The sequence below is a fragment of the Pollicipes pollicipes genome, unplaced genomic scaffold (genome assembly GCF_011947565.3).
Source record: "Pollicipes pollicipes isolate AB1234 unplaced genomic scaffold, Ppol_2.1 Scaffold_6052;HRSCAF=7182_pilon_pilon_pilon, whole genome shotgun sequence".
NCBI lineage: Eukaryota > Metazoa > Arthropoda > Thecostraca > Pollicipedomorpha > Pollicipedidae > Pollicipes > Pollicipes pollicipes.
The window spans coordinates 6,373,608-6,399,812 of NW_023596805.1; the positions used below are offsets into that span (position 1 = coordinate 6,373,608).

Sequence of the window (26,205 nt, forward strand, 5' to 3'; positions counted from 1 at the left end):
ACAAGTGATACCTAGGGAGGCAAGTGAGACACGAGGAGATGGACGAGAGATGACAGGGGGCATCTGATGGGCCGACTGGCCTAGCCGACAGACCAACTGGTCTTGCGAACCGTGCGGGGATGTCAGGAACTCTCAATCACTGGTCCCTGACACAGGGCACAGCACACTTACTCATCATCATCATCATCATCATCATCATCATCATCATCACGACTACTACTACTACTACTACTACTACTACTACTACTACTACTACTACTACTACTACTACTACTACTACTACTACTACTACTACTACTACTACTATCACTACTACTGCTACTACTACTACTACTTATAATAACAATCATCATCATAATCATCGCCATCATCGGTATTATCATTAATATCATCATCATACGCTTTAGTATACGTTTGTTACGGCTCAGCGGTATTCGCGTGGCGTTCATTTTGGTAAATGCATGCTTTTAATGTCTCCCCCAAACTCATGAAAGTTCACACCATGCTCTTTCTAGTTGTGTTTGTTTGATCTTTTTTCGGTTATGTTGGATGCCACCTTCACCGTCCCTTACTATGATACAAGAAAAGCATCCGTATATTGTTATTGTGACAAAAAAAACGAACGTCCCCCGCAATATACAACTTCATAAATGACATCCAGGTTGCGCAGTCACCAGTAGCTGGGGTGTTTGAAGTCCGCAAGCACTACGCGAACTTAATAATTCCAGCAGAGCATCTCGGGGAGAAACAATCACAGCGAAACGGGTGGTGCACTGTCGCTGTAACTAACATTTTAAAATGCCTCGCGAACAGCCTTTCTGCTCACCGACCAGCAACTCAATTATTTCGCTGGCGTTCGCAGCATCGCTGATATGGCTTCCGCTGACCCAGTCCGAAAACATCGACTCTACCGACCTCCCGGGCTGCGGAAAACAACAGCCCAAGTTGGGAACACAGGAGGAGGGCGTTCGGCTCCCGAAGGCGAAGGGGACCACCTGCGGACCCCTGGCGTGGGCGTGGCACTACACCACCCCAAGCACAGCCCGGCTCCCGAGGGGGAAGGGGACCAACTGCGGACCCTTAGCGTGGGCGTGACAACTGTACCCCACCCTAAACACAGCTATGAGCACATAGCTGAATGCCAAGACAACTGGACTGGACGCCAACTCGTGCCCGTTCCCCCCGAACCTCCCCAGATGTGCCGCCCCCGGTCCAGGTCAATATTGAGACCAACCGAGCTAAGAGATTGGTCCCACAGGACAAACGACCCTGCAATTCGTCACGTTCGGAAGAAAGGTCATCAGCGGAGCGTCGCCCCGTCCGTAAGAGCGTTCGGGCGGAGAACGACACGGCGGAACGATCGCCTCTCCAGCTGAGCAGCCGCCGGCCCCCGACGCCCGACGCAGCGCCCCTCCGTCTCCGCCCTCGGCCAAACCGCAGCCAATGCCGGCCGGTTCGCAGGCAATCTCCGGCACATTCGCTCCCCGTCTGCGGGCCGTCCGCAGGCCATTCTGACTGCGCTCAGCTCGGGCACGCGGCGGCAGGCTGCCGGCGCAATCAGCCGCCGACAGGGGCCGTCGCGAGTCCGGCGCCGAGTGGCGCGCTTGCCGCCGCCGGGGTGGTTCCCGTTCCCGTTCCCGTTCCCGTCGGCGGCTCTCGTTCGTCTAGGCGTGCGTTCTTCCTTTCCCGTCCTGACATTACTTCCTACAGACCTAAGCATTACAGTGCCATTTTTAATGGCCAAATCCAGGGGGGACCGGACCCAACACCACACAAACACACATTTCCATCATTTAACACAACACTGCATGTGGAACCATGAGCAGCCAAACCTTTTCTCCACACCATTAAATTCATTGCAGTTCAGCAGGTCAGCACAATCCCCTGTTTCCATATTAAAATCGCGCGGGCTTGGTAACCTTTGACCGTACACAGTATGACCCTCTCACCCCAGCAGCCTGGAAGGTGGTGCAGCGTCGACTGAGCGTCTCTCTCCAGTCCGCCATGCGACCCAGCCCGAGCCTCCATCCAGCATGGCTCCTCTCCGAGCCGGACAAACCACCGCCAGGCCGGGCCTCCATCCAGCATGACTCCTCTCCGGGCCGGACAAACCACCGCCAGGCCGGGCCTCCGTCCAGATGGCTCCTCTCCGGGCCGGACAAACCACCGCCAGGCCGGGCCTCCGTCCAGATGGCTCCTCTCCGGGCCGGACAAACCACCGCCAGGTCGAGCCTCCGTCCATCATGGCTCCTCTCCGGGCCGGACAAACCACCGCCAGTCCGTGCCTCCATCCAGCATTGCTCATCTTCGGGCCTAGCAAACCACGACCAGGCCGGGCCTCCGTCCAGATGGCTCCTCTCCGGGCCGGACAAACCACCGCCAGGCCGGGCCTCCGTCCAGATGGCTCCTCTCCGGGCCGGACAAACCACCGCCAGGTCGAGCCTCCGTCCATCATGGCTCCTCTCCGGGCCGGACAAACCACCGCCAGTCCGTGCCTCCATCCAGCATTGCTCATCTTCGGGCCTAGCAAACCACGACCAGGCCGGGCCTCCATCCAGCATAGCTCCTCTCCGGGCCTAGCAAACCACGACCAGGCCGTGCCTCCATCCAGCATAGCTCCTCTCCGGGCCGGACAAACCACCTCAGCCGTCGGCCTCCATCCAATAGCGGCGCGTGCGGAGGAACCAATCACCACTGCGATTGAAGCAGCCATTACATTTCAATTGCGACCGGTGAGGCTGATGGAAACCGAGCAAACGCTGCGGAGGACGGGCGGGGGGGGGGACAGGAACTGAGGCTAGGCGGAACGAGTGTGAGCTCGCGGTCGCCCCGCCGCGTACCACGCAGTCCGTGGCAGCCCACGCGGGTGGTGGGTGGCCTGCGAATTGCGGCGCTGATACTGGAAAAGGGGCGTCTGAAGGAAACAACACGATCTCACGATCACATGACCACGATTAGTCACACGAATCTGCGGAAAGCGTGTCAGACCGGCGTGCAATCCTCAAAGTGCAGGAAGCTGGCATGGCTGGCTACGACCGTGGCCGGCTTATTTCGACTCAGCTTTGGCGAAATTCAGCTTTGGCGTCTCTGGCCTCTTTATCGAGCACGCCCTCTCTCCCTCTCTCCCTCTCCCCCTCTCTCCCTCTCTCCCTCTCTCCCTCTCTCCCTCTCTCTCTCTCTCTCTCTCTCTCTCTCTCTCATCTCTCTCTCTCTCTCTCTCTCTCTCTCTCTCTCTCTCTCTCACACACGTCTTTCCCACGACAGGTACCCGTCAGGAGCGGTGCCGGGTACCGCTGCCCGTCCGTGCCCCAGTGACGTCACGCAGTCGCGTGTCGGGCGCGCCGTCCGGCCCCGATCGATAGCCCAGCGAGCCGTCGCAGCCGCTGGCTATTGTTTGCGGCGCGCTCACGAAGACAAACGAGCGGGCTCGAGTGGCGCGGCGGAACGCAGCCAGCGATGACCCCCCCCCCCCCCCCCACTCGCCACCTGCAATGGACAGAGTGACAAGGGAACGCGCCGTCATCGCCGCCCTGCGCAGCGCTGGGTGACACACGAAGGCAAACAGGTTTGGTGCCTTGACGGCCACAGCAGTGCAGCGTGACGCGTCGACCGGCGGCCCGGAAGCCTTCAGCCGCCACAACACTCGACAAACGCGTAGGCAAGCAGCGCAGGAACGTTGTCTCCAGGCAGATGATAACGTCGTCTCCGGGCAAATAATAACATCGTCTCAGGGCAACTGATAACGTCGTCTCCGGGCAGATGATAACGCCTTCTCCGGGCATATGATGAAATAGTCTCTAGACAGATGATAATGTCGTTTCCGGGCAGACAACAACGTCATCTTCGGACAGATGATGAAGTCGTCTCCGGGCAAACGATAACGTCTTCTCCGGGCACATGATAACGCCGTCTCTAGGCATATGATGAGGTAGCTTCGAGGCAGATGATAATGTCGTCTCCGGGCAACCGATAACTCGAGCGTCCAGCGCGAGGCGCGCTGAACGCTGCGGAAACGCCACAAACTGGCGCGGCGAGCCGTGGCACTTCCGTGGACTGTGCGCTACGGCGGCGGGACGGTCACCACCCATACACTGACGAGCAGCGGGCGCACCAACCGTGGAACGCCATCTCCAGCGCCTGGTTGTAGATGGGGACCAGGCCCATCGCCAGAGATGGATCGGACAGCCGACGGCCGGGTGGGCCCAGCGACGCTCTGGTTCCTGACAGTCGATGGGTGTTCTGAGCTGGCTATGCAGCTGCTGAGTTGGCAGCTGGCTGAGCGCCGGCTGCTAGGGTCAACCAGGGTCGCGTTACGCGCTCACCGGGGATGGGGTCAGCGGGGTCATGTCGCGAACAAGGCTCAAAGTTCCACCCACGCCCCGTTACGCCCGTCTTCATGAACGCCGTCTACGCACCCGCCGCAAGGCGGCCGCCTGCGGAGTAGCCGTGGAGGTTTGGCGGTGAGGGCGTGGCCCTTCCGATGCCGGACCGTTAGCGAGTTCTCACCGCTCCTGAGCGACGAGACCGCGCCAGTGTAGGGCTCCACAGATCTGGGCCAGCGGTACAGGCGACTTCAGAGCACTGGCCGCAGCGTAGCTGGAGCCGGTCTCCAACCCGCGCACCCGCTTCTAAATTGTATTCCAGCGCGTTGCCGACGAGCTGCGCGGCGCTCGGCAACAGTTGTTAATAGGCCCGCAAAACGGTTCCGAACAGGCCTCCACGACCCGGTAACCAGTGAGCCCACCGCCAGTAAAGCCGTCTGTTCCGCGACACTGAATCATGAGGGAGTTTAAGACGGGCAGCTGGTTGCAAGACCGAAAATGAAACCCGGGACGGTGGATGGAGACAGGAGATCGGTTGTCCATGTTGCCGGGCGTCGCGGAATATGTCGGAAACCTGCTGGAAATTAGTTTAACGTCGCGAGTGCATTAATTCGAGACCCGCTCCCACCTGCGTTGCGGTTGGTTTCCTGCACTTCAGTCGATGCGCACGATCGCGGTGCTCACAAACTCTGCAGCTTCGAGCGTTGCGAAAGCAACCAAATGATAGACTAAGATGTGTGCTGTCCACGCACACATTGCTCTCAACTGTGGCAGAGCTTTTCAAAAAGTTCAATGCAATACATGTACGACTAGCTACCGCAACGTGCCCAAATTGCTTATAGGCCTACCTGCCGACGGAATGAGTCGCTTCCACTAGGAATGCATGCCCTCAGTGAAGAGGTTATTATCCATCGCAATTAAATAAGGTAAAATGTGTGATCGCGCGTGCCATGACGAAGAACGATGTTTCCATTACTGCGTTTCCAGATTCAACCTTGGATCAAGCGATCCTCGAGCTTAAAAGCTGCATGTACGGTCCACGAACCGGTCCGCGTTCCCGATGGTTTTGAAAACTGCGCGATAATAGGGCAAAGGAGACCAAAAAGGAACGAGACACAATGCGTATGGCTCAAACCGCGGTATCATTCGCTTCGCAACAGGGAAACCAAATACAAATATAACCCGGTAAATCACTGGCTCTCCCATCCCTAACTGCGTGCGCCTTCCCTGACCCGACCAATCACGAGATACGTGCGCCTATCCAAACCCTCCGTCAGCACCGGCCAGACCAATCCTGAATAGGCTATGCTACGCGAGCTCCACTTTGAGACGTCTCGGACGTCGGCCGTCTAGACGGCGCGACCTCTCGCGCCACGTGTCGTGACCCCTGACATTTCGGCGCCGGCAACAGACGCCGTCGATCGGCGCGAACCAACCGCGAAGACGCGGGACCGTCGCTCGCGCTGCCGCCGCCGCGCGTCGCAACTGCGTCGCAGATCGCGCTTTGGCACCGTGCCATCGCGGACGGACGAGGGGCGATAGCATCGCAGCCTGCATCGGTCACTGCGATCAGCCTTGGCACGGCGGATGTGACCGCACTGCCAAGGCGGCCAGATCGACCGAGCCGTTTGAATGTCGCACGGGCGCGCGATAGACGCGCGCTGACTCGGAGCAGCGTGGCCGGGGGGGGGGGGGGAGGGGAGGCTTCCAGCAGCGCCTCGGAAGTGTTCACGTCAATCTGGACGGAGTGATTGACACAAAGTAGGCAGCCAATGACGTCAAGCGAAGCCAGCCGCGCCAACATAATTATCCCCTAACAATGTCGGCGTAAAATGGCAACAACGGTCGTGTCTTCATGTGCTATGCCGGCAAATGCAGATATTTTCACAAAGGCAAATCCACAAACCCACGAATCATCCGTCGTTGCATTGTGCCATTCTGAACAGCACTTAACACCGATCCACACATTTACTTAATGACATGTTCTATTTCGGCTGTCAAAACACTGCAGACAGCTACATTTGCACGCGGAGACCGAATCGCGGCGCTTTTTCCCTGCTAATGATGGCTTCCGATGCATTGCGCCTGCCTCGCCAAAGTCTTTTCTGCCGCTCAACATGTACTCGTTTCACATCCCAACAGTTTGTCACTAGGATGCCGATAAGTTATTCTACCACCGTCGTAATGGTCATGAACAACATCCATCTTGCCGCCCTACTGCGCAAAACGTGGCAGACGATAAAGGAGCTGATGTAAAATAAAAAATAAAAGGCTCGAGGCACGAAAGGAGACGCTAAACGAATGAGAACACATTGCCAACTTTTGAGCATCCAAGCCACAAAGGCATTTTTCGGTAGGTCCAATCCCGCCATGTTCCATGACAAGCATGCCAATATATTCCCATACTAAATTACGAAGAACTGCCCCGCAACAAATGACAAGTGGAAACGGCATATTCAGTGAACGAGACAAACTGAGCATCGGTTTCCTTGGCCATATGGCACGTTGAAATGTCACGTACGTGTCACGTTAAAATCGTTTCATCCCGCACAATGGCAACGGACAAGGGCGACCACTCAAGTCCAACAGTTGGGCTGGCCGTAGTTGGACGGAGTTTAGTCAGATGACCACCAGTGAAACAGCAGCCGATTAAAAAAAAACGGCCGCCAACACGGGCCCGACTGCCCGCGGTGCCCGCCCTTCCTGCCCGGTTGAGAAGCAGGCAACGCCATGTGGCCTCAGTTGCTGCGTGCATCGTCAAGTTCCGCTGGCCTGAGAAACCGCACATCAGCCCGTGCATCGGACGCCACTCGATACTTGCACTGATGCAAAACGGGGAAAAGTCGAGACCGAGCTAGATATTTTCGAACACTGTCAACTACTAACTTGTTGCACTACGCTGGAGCCCTGGCACTACGACACAGTACCGTGGAAATGCAACTAGCGTATAATAAATAAAACACTTCATAGTATCTAACATCACAACGCGAAGTACACAGATGAGTTTATGGCTCCCCCGCTATTGCGAGAGTGGCGCTATGCCCGCTCTAATTTGGCCACCCGTGCGTCGATCAGGCGGACGACATTACACATTTCTCTTGCCAACGTCCGGGAAATCAATTACGAGCCCGTAAATTTCCCTAAGGACTCATTGCCATTTAATCCGCGCATTAGTGTGACAGCAGACCACGTGAAGGCCGCGTGACACGACCAGTCTACATTGATCGGTGGATAAAACCCACACAAGGGAGCACTCGGTGGCTACGCGCCCCTCCCCCACCCTCACAAGAGGCTGCTCCGTAAGGCTTCTGTTCCGAAGCCCCTTCCACGAGTCCGCATAGGAATGAAGGCTCAACCTTGCGTGGGTGACGGACACACCAACGCAACGCGCGGACACGCAACGCAACGGACCAACGCAGCGCCACAGACCTCGCTGGTCGACGCAACGGACTAGTCAGGCGAGGCGAGGCGAGGAGAGTCTGCGCTGCCGACAGACAGTGCCGTGCGGCTCCGACTCCCAGCCGCCGGCCGGAGCCTGGAGCCGGACCCTGCCGGAGGAGCCTTCGACCGGGCACCACCGCGCCATGAGCGACGCCACCTCCCTGGCGCAACTCTGCCGGCCCGGCCGGCCCGGGTGGACCGACCCGGGCACCAGCGGGGTCACTGCGGGGTAAGCGGCGGGTCATGGCGACCGCGCCCGCCGCCTGTCCTACCCTGGCCGCCCTGGTGGTGAGGGGCGGCACCAACACGCGTCCGGTTCAGCGCCGGCGGTCGTATACAGTCGCACGAGGGCAGTCGCAGCAGGCCCGGACGATGTTTGACGCCCGGCGTCGGAGAAGTGGAAGGAGCGAAGTCCGCCGCTGCATGCCGCTGAACGTACCGCGTATGGTTCGGTACATCTGTGACACCCCTATCCTCTGCAGTTCTCGTCGGCGCTGACTCCCATGCTGAGCCTGATGCGACACGCGATGACTCTCATGCTGAGCCTGATGCGACACGCGATGACTCCCATGCTGAGACTGATGCGACAGGCGATGACTCCCATGCTGAGGCTAATGCGACACGCGATGATTCCCATGCTGAGCCTGATGTGACACGCGATGACTCCCATGCTAGCGCGCAACGCCAAGAGGCGTGCTGGCTCAGTCCATGTAAGGGTGTGAGCAGGGTAATCGCGTGGTCAAGGGCACTAGACTCGTGACCGCAAAACCCGCGTTCGATTTCACGCGGCGCAAGTCTTGCGCTGCCTCGGTTTTCAACAGCGCCGGTCTGCGCTTGAAGCCACGGCGGTCCCGTGCGGTGATAAAAAGCGCGATCTCAATTAAACCGCCACCAGTACGAGAGCTGGAGATTTATCACCATGACCACGGGCTTAGCTTCCCAACAATGTCGAACATCCGGCAAAACATCAGCATGAATGCGACCGTGCAGAGAGTAACCAAACCACTACACAGGAAAGGACAGTCATCACATGCCAGTTCATCAGGCGAGGCAGATCCTGTTACATCTGCATCCAGTAAATACACAACACGTCACCACCAGCCTTTTCATACATTAGCGATCCACACCTAAGACCTTGTGTCGCACGACCTCATGACCTTACGTCACATTCTTCGTCGGTGATGCGCGCGCTACCACTTCACACCTCGCGTTGAGCCTGGCCAAACTCCCGCGAACAGTGGTGGCACATTACAGCACGTGATAATGTTTTCATGGATAGGTCCAACCGTCAAGGTCAAGACAGTTCGTTACTTCATGGTTCTCAGCTGTATTTTCTTGGCCTTCAACAACCACAAGGCGATATTGCCCAGAGTCTCACCACTACGCGCAGGTTCGGTGGTGACGCGAAAATCCTCTCCCGCATGAAAAACGGCAACAGCCAATGATGCCACCCGCTCCATCAGGGTATCGTCGAGCCAACCACGGAGATGACGTCACCATCCGGAAGTGACCTCCGTGACCCGGTTCTGAGAACGGGACGCCATGGTCCGGCGCGAACTCGACACGCGCCACGGCCGAGAACCTTTCCGGGAACCACGCTCGCGCCGTCCCCCAGCAGCCACTCAAGCCGGTGGCCCCAGACGGCGCCGGGGAGGGCCTGACCGGTCCACAGCGGGCCACAACGGGCCATCTTTGTCTTCATTCTAAGTACAAAAAACGTAGACATTCGTCTTATACCACAAGACCTACGGCACCAACAATCAAGGCTCAACATCGCAGAAAATATGAGAACGATCTCAAAACAGCCATCTTAAAAAAGACAAGTATCGGAGCCTTGTAAATGCACGCATCATGCGCAGCTTGATGGTTCTGCATGACCGCTTGCCGCAGGACGACACCAGAGTCATTACTCGCCGCGTTGGCAGAAAATCAATACCACGACCAGGTACGCAGACACATTGAGTCACATTGCAATGTATCTTTCCAGGCCGCGCTCCACCTCAGTGTCAACGACATTTTAGCAAAGAAAGGATGCCACAGCCCGATGGTAGAACGCGCCCGACTTAGAAGCGCGGGACAAGATTCGAGCCTTCTCCCATGTTACAACGATGCTTACATGTCGGTATATTGCGTTACAATAATAAAATGCGACGCCAATGATACCACAGCCACACGCGCCGAAAAATACAAACAACCATCTCGACACGCATGCTCCTTCTTTGTTTCTTGACCCAACGTACGAGCAAACGCATCCTGCCGCCCCACCTCAGGCTCCCCCTCCCTCCCCCTCCCCTGGGACGACGGGTCGGCAGACGGTGCCGGAGGCGCTCCGTCCATTCGCGGACGGTCGCACGCCGACCGCCCGCCGGGACCATTAAACCACGCCATCAGCGGCAGGGACCGTGTAATGGCCGCAGGCGACGTCCGGCCGGAGGCCCCGGCAGGGGCGCGGCCAGCGCACAAAATACGGAGGGATGCTATTTGAGACACTTCCAGTTTCATCGGGGCCGCGGACCACGCGACAACAGCGCACAGCGAGTCCCCAGAGCGGAGTTATGAGCCATCTGAGCGCACCCCAAGGACTGTCCCTGGCGTCGCCGCTGGCAGCGCTCCCACCAATTCCGCGCGCCGGCGGCAGAGCGCGATTCGGCGCGACGCTCTCGCGCCAAATGACCCGCGGCGCGCGGCTGGGGCGGCCGACCGCGACACGTGATCGCCGTCACGACCGGGCAGAGACGCCGCGCCGGGCGGCGGCGCCCGTGGCCGATCCACATCGATGCCACATCGGGTCCACATGGGGCCGCATCAGGCCCACATAAGGTCCACATCGGACGGCCTGGCCGCCAGCCGGGCAGGTGCGCCGGCCGGCAAGGCGAGAGTTACAGCCACGACTTGGATGGGCGGCGGCCCACCTGCGCCCCCGCCCGCGGGCCGGGCAGAGCCGTCAACGGCTGACGCCACGGCAATGGCCGCCGGATGCCGGCCAAACGCGCTTTCGTCGCCGTCATCAGGGCTTTACGACGCACTCAGCTATTCAGCTCAGTCGCTTGTCTCTCACCCTGGCAGGAAGGGTGGGCACCGCGGGGAACCGAACCCCGTACCTACCACACCATGCCCCGCAACCCGCTTATGGTTTCCCACATGCGCAGCGGTAAACACAGACGCATTGACTACTTCACTGTCTGCACTCAAGACCACGCTTTGGTGCGACTTTGGGCATTGTACGGTATCGCCTGTTGAAAGCTGTGCACCTAGCTGAGCTGGAATGGAAAGACACCGCACAGAGTTCGCGCACAACAGCAACAGTACGCAGGCTCGGCACGGGCCCCCAGCGCCGAACCAGGCTCCATCACTTGATGCTTGATGCTCTGCTTAGACTACCAGCTGGGACAGCGCCACCGGAGGAAAGGAAATACGAAGTATACGCTACCATAACTGTCTGGAAACCAGGCATCCGGCCTGGGCGTCGCGTTGAAAAATGAAGCCTGAATAACCGTAATTCCCCTAAGGATGAGCTGGCGGTGCTGCCTCTGAGTAGTTGGCTATCCTCCGGTGTTTAACGACAGCCACCCGAGCTTGTTGAAGTGGGTTATTTGGGCCTATTACTTATGTTAACACATGGGTAATAAGAACCACAAATGGCAAAGGCATCAAACATTTACACGAAATGAAACGCCACCGCACGCTTGACCACCACCACACGCTTAAGCCGACAACGTATATCTCCGCAAGTCTGCATTAACACTGGGTAAAAAGATGCATCACATGCTTTTGTACAACTTCCGCGCACGGAACCCGTAATCCAATCATCATTCATGAGCAAAACCATAGTAACGGACACAATGTCACCCGGCGTCAAGGAACTCGACGTGTTCGACATGCTCGATAGCGGACCGCGCTCGGAACACGTGCCGATTTCCTAAATGCATCACGTATGCAGCATTACCAATAAGGTGGCACCATTCTCTTATTCTGCCCGAAATGCCGGTAGCGTGTTTGCCGCACGTCTTCCACTTGTGCCGCCACGCTTTGCTGTTCGGCGGGACAGCCTAAGCTAAGGCGCCGTTCAGCCCGCCATCTGTCGATCGAAATTCGAAGTTTGAACTTGGACGGAAGCTACTTGTCATGATTACGGGGGGCAAATCCCAAGACCATGCCAGGGACACCGTCTAACTCCTGCAATGGATCCGCCCCGATCAATCAGGTTTCCCCTCCCCAAATTGAGAAGGATGGGCCAACGTTCCATCCGCATGAATTGGAGGACCAATCGCCGAACGTTGATCGCCGTTCCCAATTTTATTCCGCCAATCAGAGACGAAGGATCACCAGCTGAGAAGGATCCACGTCGGACTTAAAATAATTGAAGCGTTCCAAATGGCAGCACAGCAGCTGATCTCGTTGATACTCACTTTAAAGTAGCAACCAGAAATTATGACATCCTGGGGTTCAGATGTTGCTAAGTTCCAGCATTTATCAGACAGTTATACCACAAGCTTAGCCAATACAGATGCTTCAGAGCTCCGACATATATAGCGGCTAATTTGACACATGTGAGGAGATAAAAAGTGTAACAAAGAAGACCGCTACTTAAGATGTTGGCAGCGACAAGCTTTCAATGAGAGGTCATGTTTGTGCTTTACGCAGAGGCTCGATCAATAGATTACCTAAAGTTCAAAAGGTCACCTAGTACATAATGGTTGACTTGATTTCGAAATAAGCCTCAAACATCACATTTGTGTTCTTGGTCGAGTGAAGACACATACAAAGTCGACACTGAACGTTCTCCAAGGTTACCTTGTGCAAGTATATATTTTTGCAAAAGCTTCAGTACAGAAAAGTGGTCGGGAGGCTCTTGCAAGTCCTCTGTTATAATTTACCAAGAGTTCTCGAAGAAATTCACTGAACACTAGGCACGTTTCTGTGAAATGTCCCTTTGGAAGTATTGCTGATAGGCAGGTTAGTTCTGACATGCAACAATGAAAATGGGCGCAAGTGCGCCATGCAGAGACCAAGGCCGGTTGGGACGCAACAGCACTGCTTACATGCGCTGTTATGCGCCTTGTGACTACTTACGAATGAAGGAAACGAGACCATTTCTTTCGTAAGGAGACCTTACGAACGAAATAGTTTCTCGACGACCCATGCGTGGATAAGCGTGCAGATGGATCAAAGCTATTCGACCATTATTGGGGAGGGAAGACAACCCTATACACGTCAGATATTCCCGTAATCCTTGTCGCAACCTGTGGCGTAATCAGTTATGAAGAAATTGTTATCAGCTTAACGATTCGTTTATGAAAATGACCACGGCAATCCAATGCGCCACGATTCCTCCGAGGGATGAGCACTTTGCATTCTCAAGGCGGTCATCGCCGCGCACCAAACTGTTGCCGATTCGAACTTTCTTCGACGCATGACACGGCATGCGAGACGATTCACCAATTGCGTTCGAGAGCCCAGGGTCAGCTGCACATTGGAACACGAGCCAGTACGATTACATACTCCTGTCTCCGTCAAATCCTTTTTTCCCGAGGGTCTTCGGCTCCAGGATTCTGACTGATCAGTCACACGCCTCTGTAACGTGTATCCGCCACGCGGGGGATCTTCGGCAGAAACACGCGCCTGTACAACTAATTCACGGGCGGCGGAAAGCCAGCGAACGCGAGGCTTTTCCAATGACAAAGCCGCAGATATACAGCGGGCTACGCCTCCACCAACTGTGACCAGTGTTGTGAAACACGTGCATATTTCAGGAGGATAATTGGCATTTTCACCTGCTCATTTAACGTAACTTGTTAAGTGCGATTGCAAGGAAAATCTCTCAGATTGTCCGTCTTTTGCTGAGCGGAAATGTGCTCAATTGGTTAAGGTGTGACCCACTGTTGCTGAGGTAGAAGCCCAATCTTCTCCCGCCATTCGGCGTTTTTTTTTTTGTAAGTGGAGAGAGGATTTTGCATTTCATGAGTTGAACCAATGGGGCGCGTTCTCACACACCACGCATGTTTTCACACACCGTCACACGCGACACGTGACGGAGAGCAGCGTTAAATTTTACCGGGTGAATTGTACCAACATATCATACGAGGTCATTGGCCTTTCAAAACCCGAAACCCCACACATATCTTTACTGCAAGCATTAGAAATCGTCGCACCTTGGAAGAATTCTTGAAAACTTTAAAACAGAGACGCAAATGTTCCTAACGCCAGCGAACACGATTTATTCATACATAGGACGCACGAATTTCAAATGTTAGCAAACCAACTTCACCCGCACGAAATATCTATGCTACTTTACACATGCCTCGGCCATGCCACAGACACCACCAACCAGCCGCCCACCCACCCGCCAAAGCCGACGGCGACGTGCGCGAGGCGCCTTGCCCCACCGCTGCGACTCGCCTTCACACTAGCTGCACATAACACCGCCTCCCCGAGCCATGTGACCAGGCAACAAACCCGACTACAGCACCGGCGCCGGTACGCTGAACAAAGCGGCCGCCGGCTGGTGCCCCGGCGGCCCGCCGGCCCGAGGCCGGGATCCGCCCGAGATTCACCGCCATCGGCCAATAAGTTCCGGGCGCGCGCGTGAGCGCCCCGGACAATCCGGAGGCTCAGCGGTGGAGAGGCCGCCCCGCTGATTCGTCGCAGCGGGCGGTCGGGTGTATCAGAGCAATTGGGTAAGTCCCAGCGCCGCCACGTTGGAAAAATAGAAGTGGAAACCCCTCTGAGAGGAGTGGAAAGAGCAATGGAAGCCGCCCGCCAGGCATGGCCGGCTACCGGCCGGCCTGCAACGCGCGCGACCCAATATAAGACTAATGGACATGTCTTCTGAGTGGAGGTGTGGCCCAGACAGACGTCTTATGGCCGAATGTCTAATGGAAAGCTTATAGAGCTCACGAGCTAAGCTTACAGGGTTGTTGGGCACAGCCTTAGGGAACTAGCATCTCTGCCATTCTTCTGATTTTCTTACGCCTTGCTCTACACAGGAATTAACCGCAGTCATGGTCTGGATTTTCATCAAGCAATGCGCTATCTTCGCCGAACGGAACGGTTATCACGCTTGACAAACGAAAATTGACGAACGGAAACCCCGTTGCCAGTACAAAGATGAAAAACGCATGCTAACGTACGAGTTTACGAGTTGAAATCTGCTGCCATCCTAAATATGTAACGCAGCAAGAGCTAATCAAGAGCAATGATGAACAACTAATCTCTGTCCAGAACATTTATGTCCAGGCCTATGACTTAGAGTCAGCCACAAATTACATAACCGCAAACTCGTGTGCATAATTCGTGCATCCCATTTACGACAGACATTCAACAGGCTTCATTCAACGGTCCGAACCGCACCATCCTCTTTCCATGGAGTTCCGTGCCCAGCCACCTCGTACTCCGTGCCTTGACCTTTCACCTCGATCTTTACCGAAAAGGTCCCAGGATACGAATCCCACTGAATGGCAACTGGTCGAAATGCATCGCAGCTCTTTTATCACCGAAAACGTCGAAATTTGTTTGCGGAGCCTCCTTTGCCGCTTGCGCCAAGCTCCTCATACAGCCAGCCCCGCTGAAACGTCACCGGAGTCCGACTGCCAGAGAGGGAGAGAGAGAGAGGGGGAGAGAGAGAGAGAGAGAGAGAGAGAGAGAGAGAGAGAGAAGAGAGAGGAAGGAGAGCCGAGAGAGAGAGAGAGGAGAGAGAGAGAGATAGAGAGAGAGAGAGAGAGAGAGAGAAGAGAGACCGGAGTCCGGAGTCCGGAGTCCGCAGTCCGACTGCCAGAAAGAGTCCGGAGTCAGGAGTCCGACTGCTACACAGAGAGCCCGGAGCCAAGAGTCCGGGGTCCGAAGTCCGGACTCTCAGAGACCGCCCGCTGCAGTGAGCGCCGCTGATAATGACAGTGATTGTGGCCGGCGCAGCCCTCCGTGAGACTGCTCAGATGGGTCTGTGGCGCCGCCCCGACTCCGCGCAAAGCGAAAGCACAGCGGCCCGGCGTTATCCCAAACGGCTTCACGTGAAGATCCAAGCGGCTTCATGTGAAGCTTCAAGCGGCTTCACGTCAAGATATAAGCGGCTTCACGTCAAAATCCAAGCCGCTTCACGTGAAGTTACAAGCGGCGAAGAACCAAGCGGCTTCGCGTAAAGATCACCAAAGTCCCTTCCCGCGGGCCAAATGACACCAGACACGCAGCCGCTGCAGGCGAATTCGCGACCGTTCCGAGCGTACGTTCAACGCCTTCCACAGTGGAAGCTGCGCCTCATCATTTCGACATTCCCGACCGGTGAGGCAACCATGGGTGCGAGTCCTTTTCACCGGCACGCGCTCACTGGCACTGCGCTGTAGGTGCCGCACAAGTGATGCGCCGGCAAGAAGAGATCCCGCTCCATTCTGCGGCACGGGCAGCGAAATGGCATCCCCACGGCCCCCTGGCCAGCTTGGACCCTGTCTGGTATCGCCACACCCAGTACAAGCATGCTGGCGGTTCGTCCAACACGAGCCAGAACGGTCCCGCGTCACCCCGCGTGCGAACACGAACTCAGCTGGCTTAGTTCGCTTCATGATAACGATTAACACTGGCGGTCGCGACGGTACAACCGAGGCGTGTCACACCCTGCGCTGATCAACAAGGGCGACGAGGCGGCGCAGCACAACGGCGCACGGCAACACGAGGCATCACAGACAAGAATCGGCACGAGGCGGAGAGGAGGCGGCCGGCGCGCGACTCCTCGCCACGGCTGGTGCTGGCCGTCCCCGCCGTCCCGGGCGCGGCCCCCACAACCCGGCGGCGTTCGATCGGCCGCCAGCGGCCGCTGTCTGCTCGACTGCAGCCTCATTTTCGTCGGACCGCAGCCGCCGTCTGCATCTGCATGCAAAGCCGGCCTGCGTTTTAATTTAATGGCCTGCCCGGCGCGTGGGGAAGCACTTCCGGGCCATAAACGCCGCAGCAGCGCACCGGCGCGCCGCGGGCGTCGCGCCCTCCGGCGCCGGCGGAAGCGTCTCTCTTCCCGGCCGCGTGCAGCGCAGACGCCTACCACGGCAGCGCAGCTCGCCTCGGAACCGCGGCACGCCGCTGAGCGCGCCACGTTCAGCGCGGCATGTACCGCGGCCCACCACGCGCCGCGCTCAGACGGTGGTGCGCGCACGGACGGCCCGCTCCGGCCGGGTTCCGACTCCGGCGCAGGCGGCGGTTCCGGCGGCGAGCGTGCGGCGTGGCGTGGCGTGGCGCGGCTATTTCTGGCGCGACTGGCGGCCGCCGCGTGATCGCGGCTCGGACCCCGGCGAAGAGCGCTTCTCGGGGTGGGGGGGGGGGGGGGATGTGGCCAGACCAGCGCACCTCCAGCCGAGCGGAGGCAGCGGGTGTGCGCCGAGTTCGGCTGCATCTTGACGCCTCGACAGGCGCGGTCATTCGCGCCGCCGACTCGGGCGGCAATCAGGGCGGTAAACGCGTGCCGCTACCAAACTGCCCGCCAGATCCGCCAGATCCGCCAGATCCTTCAGATCCGCCAGATCCTCCACATCCGCCAGATCCGTCAGATCCTCAGCCACAAAAGCAGCGTCTCAGAAACCAGGCCTCGCACATCCCTGGGGCTATTTACAGAAGAGCTTATTCGTATCCTCATACTTATAAAACTCAGAAGTTTAGTCTAAGTCTCTTGAATGGATGGATTTCTGGGATCATAGTTCACGTCAAGCAGCGCTTATTGCGTGAGCCCTGAGCGCTGCCATCCGATCGTGGCAGCTCACCGACAGAGTTACATGTTGAGAGATGAACGTGCCGCAGTGTTTGGCGGGGCCCGGGCTGCCCTTTGACGTCACCTGACTCCGGTCCGTGACCCCTGCGCGGCCCCTGTCACCGGTCGCAGGTCAAACTGCGGACGGGCACAGCCAATTTACCGCCATCCCGGCAACGCACGCCGTCCGCCGTCGCGTGCCATTTGTGACAGCGGCATCCGTTTAGAATGCATAAATGGAGAGCAAATATGCACCTTCAGAATATTGCGCAAGACTGCAGATGTACTGCGGCACATCAATATTGTATGCTGGGTACGAAAGTCTGAAACGAGCCGTGATCCCAATCCAGATTCCGCTCGTGGCGCACCTGCATCCTCCCCTGCTAGCGGCGCTGGGTGCGCTCCTGCCCACACGCCTTGTTGCCCGGCCGACCGGCTCATCATCAGCGGCGTGACGGCCCTGCTGATCGCCTCAGGACACGGCTATCGACGGCCGCCACCCGTCGGCGCACGATCATAAAGATCATAAAGGCATGCGACAAGCCGCGATCATTGCCAGCGTACAGTCCCAACTGCATGATATCCGGTGCTCGGCGGCTGGCAATGGAGATGGATGGCGGCGATGGCGGCGGGGCGTAGTCGCCCGGAAATAAATGCCTCTGTCCGCGCTGCGTCGCCGCGGATGACCAGCCCCAGCAGCAGGCGTGTCCGGCTGCCGACGCTGCTGCAGGCGCATCGCCGCTCACCGCGGGCGGACGCTGTTGCGGGTGTTGGCTGGCAACAGGCGCAGGTGCACCTCCGTGACTGAATGGTCTGTCGGCCAGCTTGGCACGCGTTGTCTGCTGAGCGTTGCGAACTGCCGGACGCCCGGAGCAGCATCGCCACCCGAAGGCGTTCGCTCCACATGCGTACCGTTTGAGACACCAGCAGTGTACCTTCCACCCGCTTTTCTTACATAAACTTGCACTGAACAATGCTTCCTGTGCGAAGATCGTGCTTGTTGGGTCCTATGGAGTGAGGCATGCAAGAGAGGCATGCCAGAGAAGTCTGAGCCAACGTTCGGCCCCCTCCCCCCGCCCCACAGTTTTCTCCACTTTCCCCCAGTCTCTTCCAAACCATTACGCGCTCGTCACCACGGCCAAACGAGCGCAGCCAGCAATGCTCGACAAAGAGGCGCCGTCACGAGCGCGGGTAGCCAAAACAATGATAACATCGGGGAGGCGCGACCGGCACGGGACTGGCGCCGCCGAGCGCCGCCGCCGCGCCGAAACAGCCGCGCCAGGGCCGCCCGCCGGCCGAGCGCAACGACGACAACGCGGAGCAACGGCAGCGACAACGACGCGGCGGCCCATCGGCCAGGCGCCGAGCATGGACGGCCTAAGCGTCGCGCCGCGTCTTGCCGCTAGCGCCGCCGCGGTCGCCGTCGACCTCGTCAGCCATTCGGCGGCGGCGGAGGCTGCGCGAGAGAGCGCCCTTCCGCCGACCGGATGAGGATGAAATTCATCAGGCGCGCGTCCCCGTGGGAAACGCCCAACGGAACGTCGGCACCGGCGGCCGGCATCACGTGCCGGGCGCCACCCCCCCCCCCCCCCCAACGCTCTCGGAGGCAACGGCTAGCGGAAAGAGAGGCGGCTTTTCGAGTTGGATTCTGTGGTGCTACTGGCTCGGGGCTTGTTGACTCGGGGACCGCTGAATCGGGGACTGCTGACGGGTTAAGGACTGCCGACTCGGGGACTGCTGACTCGGGGAGTGCCTACCCACGGACTGTTGAATCGGGGACTGCCGACTCAGGGACTGCTGACTCGGGGACTGCTGAATCGGGGACTGCCGACTCGGGGACTTCTGACTCCAAGCTGCCACACGTGAAGCCACCAACAGGGCTCTACCTTCCACCGCATGGAAGTGTCCGGCCGCCAGGCGCCAGTCTCCGCCACCCACGCAGTTTTCAGAAGGAAGTCTGGCATGCGCCATCGCAAATTCCAAAAATTACAGGCCACCGGGTCACGACCCATCCGTGTGGAAGCTTGCTGTTTACAGAGGAGGGCAAATTGCCTCCTCCCCGAAGGTTTTCCAGAATGGTTTCCGAACAGTGCGGCGCAGCCGCGCCTAATTTTTCCACAGGTGTCGACAATAAAATGGCGGATCGTTTGGCATTAAACATTTAGATGTACCTTATAAGGTCGCTGACCTATGGCAGATCGGCCATGGTTTCAGCGAAGTCAATTTCTAAGGAATCGTCCAATCTGATGCAACGACGGAGTGTTAGACGAAGCCATACACCTGTAGAATAGTTTGAGGTAACACAAAAATTGAAGAAAAAAAACAAATCCATTGACGTAGGGTCACGTACCGAAATCAGACCAAGGTCAAAAAAATATGTTTTATTGCTGCAGAGCTTGCAGTATGAGGCAGATTTTGGTGCTCATTTCGAGTTTATTGATAACGGAAACCGCATTATACATCTTCCATGGACTTCTTAAAGGTCAGAATAGGTCAACGACTTAAAATCACCCTGGTCAACATTTTGTTTTTAGGAGCATACTGCCTAGCGTAATCTTTGTCGCTAATTCAAGTGCAAAACTCAGAGCAGTCTTGCATGATTTTGGTCGCCATGACCTTCTTAAGGTCAAACAAGGTCAATGACCTTAACTGATCATGTGACATTTTGCTTAAAACAGTTATCTAGGTTCTAGAAGCACTTTGGAGACCAACCTGGAATTTGACCTTGTTTGACCTTATTTGACCAAAAGGTCATGACCTAGGAACCTCAAACTTTGAGCTAAGTGAGTTTACGCACAGGTCAACACACTCTGTAAATTTAACGTACTAGCTCTCTTAGTTCCTGAGATCTCAGGGGGGTCAAATTGACCCCGCACTCCACCCGAGCGAAGGGTATCTAACCGGTCACCCGGGCGTGAGTTAAGTCATGGGTATCTAACCGGTCACCCGGGCGTGAGTTAAGTCATGGGAAGCGTAAGTTCATTACAGCGTACGCGAGCTCAAACATCATTCGATTGTGTCACAATCGCCACAATGTTGTATTTCTCATTGAAGAACCAGAGACAGTCTCTCAAATGGTGTTTTCTGTCTTAAGTGGATACACAATGCAACCACAACACAGGAAAACCGCATGGCAGCTTTGAAATAATCCACATTTTTCTCTTATCGTGCCGCTATCCACTCTCTACGCCACAAAACCACCGCTGCGCCGCTTTACATGGCTTGGAAGCGAGGATAGCTGTAATGTTTTGTTCACGAATATCCGCCCCTCCAGTAACAACAACCTATATCTAATGTTCCAAAATTGCTTGCCCAAAGCTTCACCGGAAACGCACCCAATAGCCGACCGAATAACGAACCGGTCAGCGTCGCTTTTTGTCTCAGCAAAATTTTGATCACCGCGTGGCATCACTGCTGCGATGGATTTTACGCCGGCCCGCACCGGGAGGAGGCAGACAACTTCAACCGGATTCACATCTCCCACAGGACATTCCTCACCCGTGCCCGCACGCCGCCCGGCTCTCTTGAAGCCCCGGCTTGGGGCGCTAAGCCGGGACACAGCGTCTTGAATGCTCAGCACTGTGACGTCACAATTAGCTGGCAGCTCCTCGCACAGAATGCACGGCGTCCAGCATCATTAACATAAGCTCGGAGGGAACGAAGCAAATGTACAGCGGCACACTGGGCTCGCGACGGGCTTTGTGCGCCGGCGGTGGACGGGCTGACAGGCATGAGCCTAGCTCGGGTGCGACTGCCACGCTCGCATATGAGGGCTGCGGTCTGGGCACGGACCAGAGCCGCCGCTGCGGCGCACGAACAGACGGCGAGGCAATCGCGGTCGTGGACTGCACGGGCTGCCCTTGTGCCCGTGACAGGACGTGACGCCGCCGCGACCGTGACAAAAACAGGCCGTTTCAAGCGGTGACTGAGAGACAGCCAAGGGTAATACCAAACAGCAGGGCTAGGCGCGCCGGCAAGACACGGCTTGACAAATCCACGGCAGCGCAAACTTCGCAGAAGCACTTTCTCCCCTACGTTATTTTACCATTCAATTTGCATCGGTGAGTTACTGGATTACTTTACAACACGCGCATCTTCTATGACAAGCTACGTCGACATATCCCACGTCGACTGCCTCCGTCATGGGGGCTTTACGACGCACTCAGCTGCTGAGGCTACGTGGCGTCGCCTGCCTCTCACTCAGGCAGAAAAGGCGGGCACCGCGGGGAATCGAACCCTGTACCACTCCCCCATCGGCGTCCTTCACGTGGCCTGAAGCGTCGACATGTCTCACGTTGGCTACCATCCGGCAAACTAAAACATCGCGGACCGTGCGGATCGAACTCACAGTATCGCGGTCTGAGGTCGAGCGTGTTCTGTCCGAGTCGCCGGATGCCACTGGGCGTCGAAAAAACGCTTGAACAGGGCCGACCTATTTTTCGTAACTAATTAAGATAATCGGTCGTCGATGCCGCAGTTGTACACATGGGTCTTTCGTCTTCTTATTCACACGTGATTTATGACAAATCCCAGCTGGACCGGGCAGAGGCGAAAACTTTTGTCAAGTAAAACAGTCGGCACAAAATTATGTGATGCGCAATTTGTTTTCGCCGTGACCTATATGCTATTTTTGCAATTGTTTTCTTACTATCGCTCTGAACAGCAAAAATAAAGTATGTTAAAACGGCAGCGAAGAGAAAGGAGGTTAGCATAATTAGGCATGGAATTTCTAGGACACAATTGTACCTGAGAAAAAAAACCTCTAAAACAAAGTATTTTGCCTGCATTACACCAACCATGTCAGTGAGCAATGTTCATCGACATTCTGTCGACATTTAACGTGATACTTGGATTTATATTTCGCAGATGATTATCGTATAACAAAAGCAAACTGTCCACATCTTAACTGAGCCATTGAGCTGTACCACTAGCATTTGTATTGAGATCTTACGCGGTGTTGTAAAAAACGACCCCCTTATTACACAGTTCACATTAGGAAGAAACGACAGCAATTATCGTGCCTTTGGAAAACCATGTACTCCTACCACACCATGCCTTCAGATCCCACCGGCTTTCTCAGTAAAAAAAAAACTAACAAAAACTGGAAACAGAAACGCCGGCGGGTTGTGCCGGCCAGCCAGCCAGCCAGCCAGCCAGCCAGCCACCCAGCCAGCCAGCCAGCCAGTCAGTCAGACAGACAGACAGACAGACAGACAGACAGACAGACAGACAGACAGACAGACAGACAGACAGACAGAGTGGACACTCACCAATGTTGGGGTGCTGCAGCTTGCGGCATATCCGGGCTTCGCGCTCCAGCTTCTGGAAGTCTGCAACGAAGGGGACGCCGGTCAGCAACGCTACACCAGACCAGGTCAGCACTGATCCCCGGACATGGTAATCCCCACGCAAGCACCACTGTTACGCCAGGTCAGGTCACATCAGGTCAACACCTGTTGAGGTCGCACCAACACCACGAACTCCGGTGGAGAGAGGGGCCCGGATCGGCGTCACGGATCCGCGTTAGGAGGCAGGGATCATGGCTGGGATGGCCGGCGGATCACGACGGGGCCGGGGTTGCGGGCTCACGGCAAGGCTGATGCCTGTCACCATGCGTGTGCACCGATTCATAGCCTCTCTCGCGATCCAGACACGGAGCGGAGGGGTCACAACAACTCCTGAGACCGAGGTACGCAGGCAAAATTGTTCGCACACGCATAAGCGTATACGCATGTAGACGTAGACGTAGACGTGTATATATATATATATATATATATATATATATATATATATATATATGCACATACATGTATCCGCCCATACACCACGTGGCCTGTGTCGCACAGTGAGGGTACGCCACAGGTTACACCAGTGTCGGTGCGACTGACAACTGGGTACGGGCGGAGGTCAGCTCCCGCGGGTCAGTGATCAGCCAGAGTGGTGCCGTTCTGGCTCGGACAGCCCGCCGGCAGGGTCGTGCTTGGCACCCCTTTGGAGCAGAGGTCGCGGTGCAGAGCGGCAGCCGTGACCCCAGTGCTCCCGGCGGCAGCTCTGGGGTCAACAGGGCACCGCGACCAGTCCCCGATGCCGCGCCCGACCCCGGACGAAGTGACCCCTATGACCCCCGGTGCGCCGGGGTCATGGCCTCCATTCGCAAAGCCCTCCGGCCGGTGAACAGGCGTTAGGTGGTCTCGACCGCAACGGTCCGGAAACTGCGAACGTATTGAACGCCGTGTTTGCCGACTCTAATGCGGATGTGTTGAATGCAGCATTGGCCGAGTCCGCCACTGAGTGAGTAACTCGGGATTAACTCCGTTCAGTCAATGACATAAGGCGGCCTCGACTTCAGAGCCGCCACTCAATGCAAAACCCACAACGTGATCCGAGGTCTAAGTCGTGAAGTTTGGACTGTCGCCAAAGTTCTACCGACAAGTTAGAAAGTGTCGGAACGAAGACAAATGAGCACTCCCAGGACAACCGGGCCACCGAAGTGGAAAACCTAACTTAGAGAACCGAAAATACTCCACCACGGGCCAAAATAAAAGCGCGTGCGAACGATTTCACGGCCAGAATTTCGTGCTGAATTCGCTTTGGCAAGAAGGATGCTTCTTTCAAGCAAGTCCGTGCGCAATCTCAAACATCGAGCACTAAATCGGTTCGCCCGAAGTTCAACTCCCAAACAATCTCAGACAATGCTGCCGCTTGAGAGCGCGTTTGGTCCCGGAAGTCTGAAGAATCTGAATCTGAAATTTGAGGTCTGAAGAAGAAGAACTGAAGTCGGAAAAACGAACAACCAACGATCCGTTCTTCCGGGAGGGGGGGGGGGGGGGTAGGGCGCATCGACTGATGTAGGCCGTGCGGCGATCCGTCTTTCCGAATGCTTTTGGCAGCAGTGTGATGCATAGGATTACAGATGCATGATCATGGATAGAATTTATAGCATTAGTAAAATGCACTGTATGCATGTATGCGTAGAATGTCTGTACTGGTAATACCGCGGTATTGGCATACACATACGTGTCCATACCAGCACACCACACGAGGCCCATTGTGTCACAACTACCGCATTCGTAATCCGAACACATCGTCCTCAGTCCATTTGTAAAGGCTTCGTGACCGCCGCATGCAGGGTTGCTTAAAGGTAGTGGTTGTCGCGTTTGCGCGTCTGGAAAAGAAGAGGTACAGGGTTTGATTGTGAGTCAGGGGCCGCCCTATAGCCGACCTCAGCAGCCGTCAGTCCTTATACAGACCCCATGACCACAACCACCACCGCCGCATGCGTGTGCTGTATACATGCATGAGGCACGCACACATACCCGACGCTACATGAAGGACCATTGTGTCACAGCTGTCGCATTTATAATCCTAATACATCGTCTTATTCCATCTGTAAAGATTCCCTGACTGCCGCGTGCAAGGTTGCTGATTGTGAAGTGGTTGCCGCGTTTGCGTTAACCGCTGTGCGTCTGGGAGAGAAGATGTACGTGGTTCGATTCCCGCGGTGTCCGTTCTTTCTGCCAGTGTGAGAGCCAGGCGCCACCCTTTAGCCCCAGCAGCTGTCAGCTGAGCTGTTGTAAAGCTTCAATGACCGCGACCACCACCACCGCATGCGTGTGCTGTATGCATGTTTGCGGCATACGCACATGCCCGGCGCCACAGGACTCCCGGCAGCACGGGTCCAACGACGGCGTCCGTCTCCCAGAGCCGCGCTGTGCCGCCGCCAGTGGTCATATAGTGCAGAGACGGGCCTCCGTGTACGGCTGGGAGCGACGTTAATCCATCACTGCCGCGGAAAAACCGCCCGCCGTCCAGACCGGGCAAAGGCCAGGGGTCATTGGCATGTGGTACGCCGCATCCAGCGACACCAGACCAGGTCAGGGGTCAGGGCTAGGCTATACCGGTCACGGGCGTCGAAGGGGAGGGGAAGAAGGGCCATTACAACCTCTTAATAATAAGTTTATCGTGACCCGTTCGTGGCGCATGTAGCAACTGACTTTTAAGCGGAACTTGTGGCCATCACTTCAGAATTCGTGATAGTGCGTGAAGACCAATCAGAGAAAACTTGCTGCCAAGGTTAGTTTCCCGAGCTTAGTTTGGCCTTTTCTCGTCGGTGTTTTTATTTTAGAGCTCAGAATGACGGAAAGATATGATTTGCGAATGCAGTGTCAGGTCAACTAAAATATTCGTAGATCTGCCCTCCGCTGACAGGGCTCCGAAAATCCCACTTCAACTTTACGTGGCGCTGCAACATAGGCCCACAGCATCCCATATGAGCCTTCGAAGCAATGCTGCAACGTATCTCTCACGTTTAATTTATAACATAAGTAACGTAGCATACATTGAACACGAACATTTACCTATGCATGTAGTGCATTGCATTTTGTCTATAATGCACAACATAAGGATATAGCTACAGATTCGTCACCGCTCGAGACACGAGGGTAACCTATGAACGGTGTACCGGCGCCGCTTTGATGTCTGTGACTGTGTCGACTACAGCGGTCGGCTCGCGCCCATCTAAACATTCGCCAAACCTACTGACCGGACCACCCCAAACAGCTGATCAGACGTCAGGAGCGGGGGGGGGGGAGGGGGGGAGGCCGACTGACGGCAAGGGACGGGCGGTCCTGACACGTCCTCGCCGGGCAAGGGGGAACGAACGTGCCCAGCGTGCCGCCCGGTAATTTGGCAGCGTGCGGGCCAAGGTACACATAGCGT

General features: G+C 56.4%; 1 protein-coding gene across 15 annotated transcripts in view; it reads right to left on the minus strand.

Annotated features, from left to right (window-relative positions):
* LOC119104919 (calcium/calmodulin-dependent protein kinase type II alpha chain) overlaps nucleotides 1-26,205 on the minus strand; it is a 185,792-nt gene that overhangs the window by 121,699 nt on the left and 37,888 nt on the right. For all 15 annotated transcript variants that reach the window (XM_037228671.1, XM_037228670.1, XM_037228672.1 and 12 more), the window contains one exon: nucleotides 22,758-22,817. In XM_037228671.1, the coding sequence (XP_037084566.1) occupies nucleotides 22,758-22,817 (60 nt within the window). The remainder of the gene's footprint in view (nucleotides 1-22,757; nucleotides 22,818-26,205) is intronic.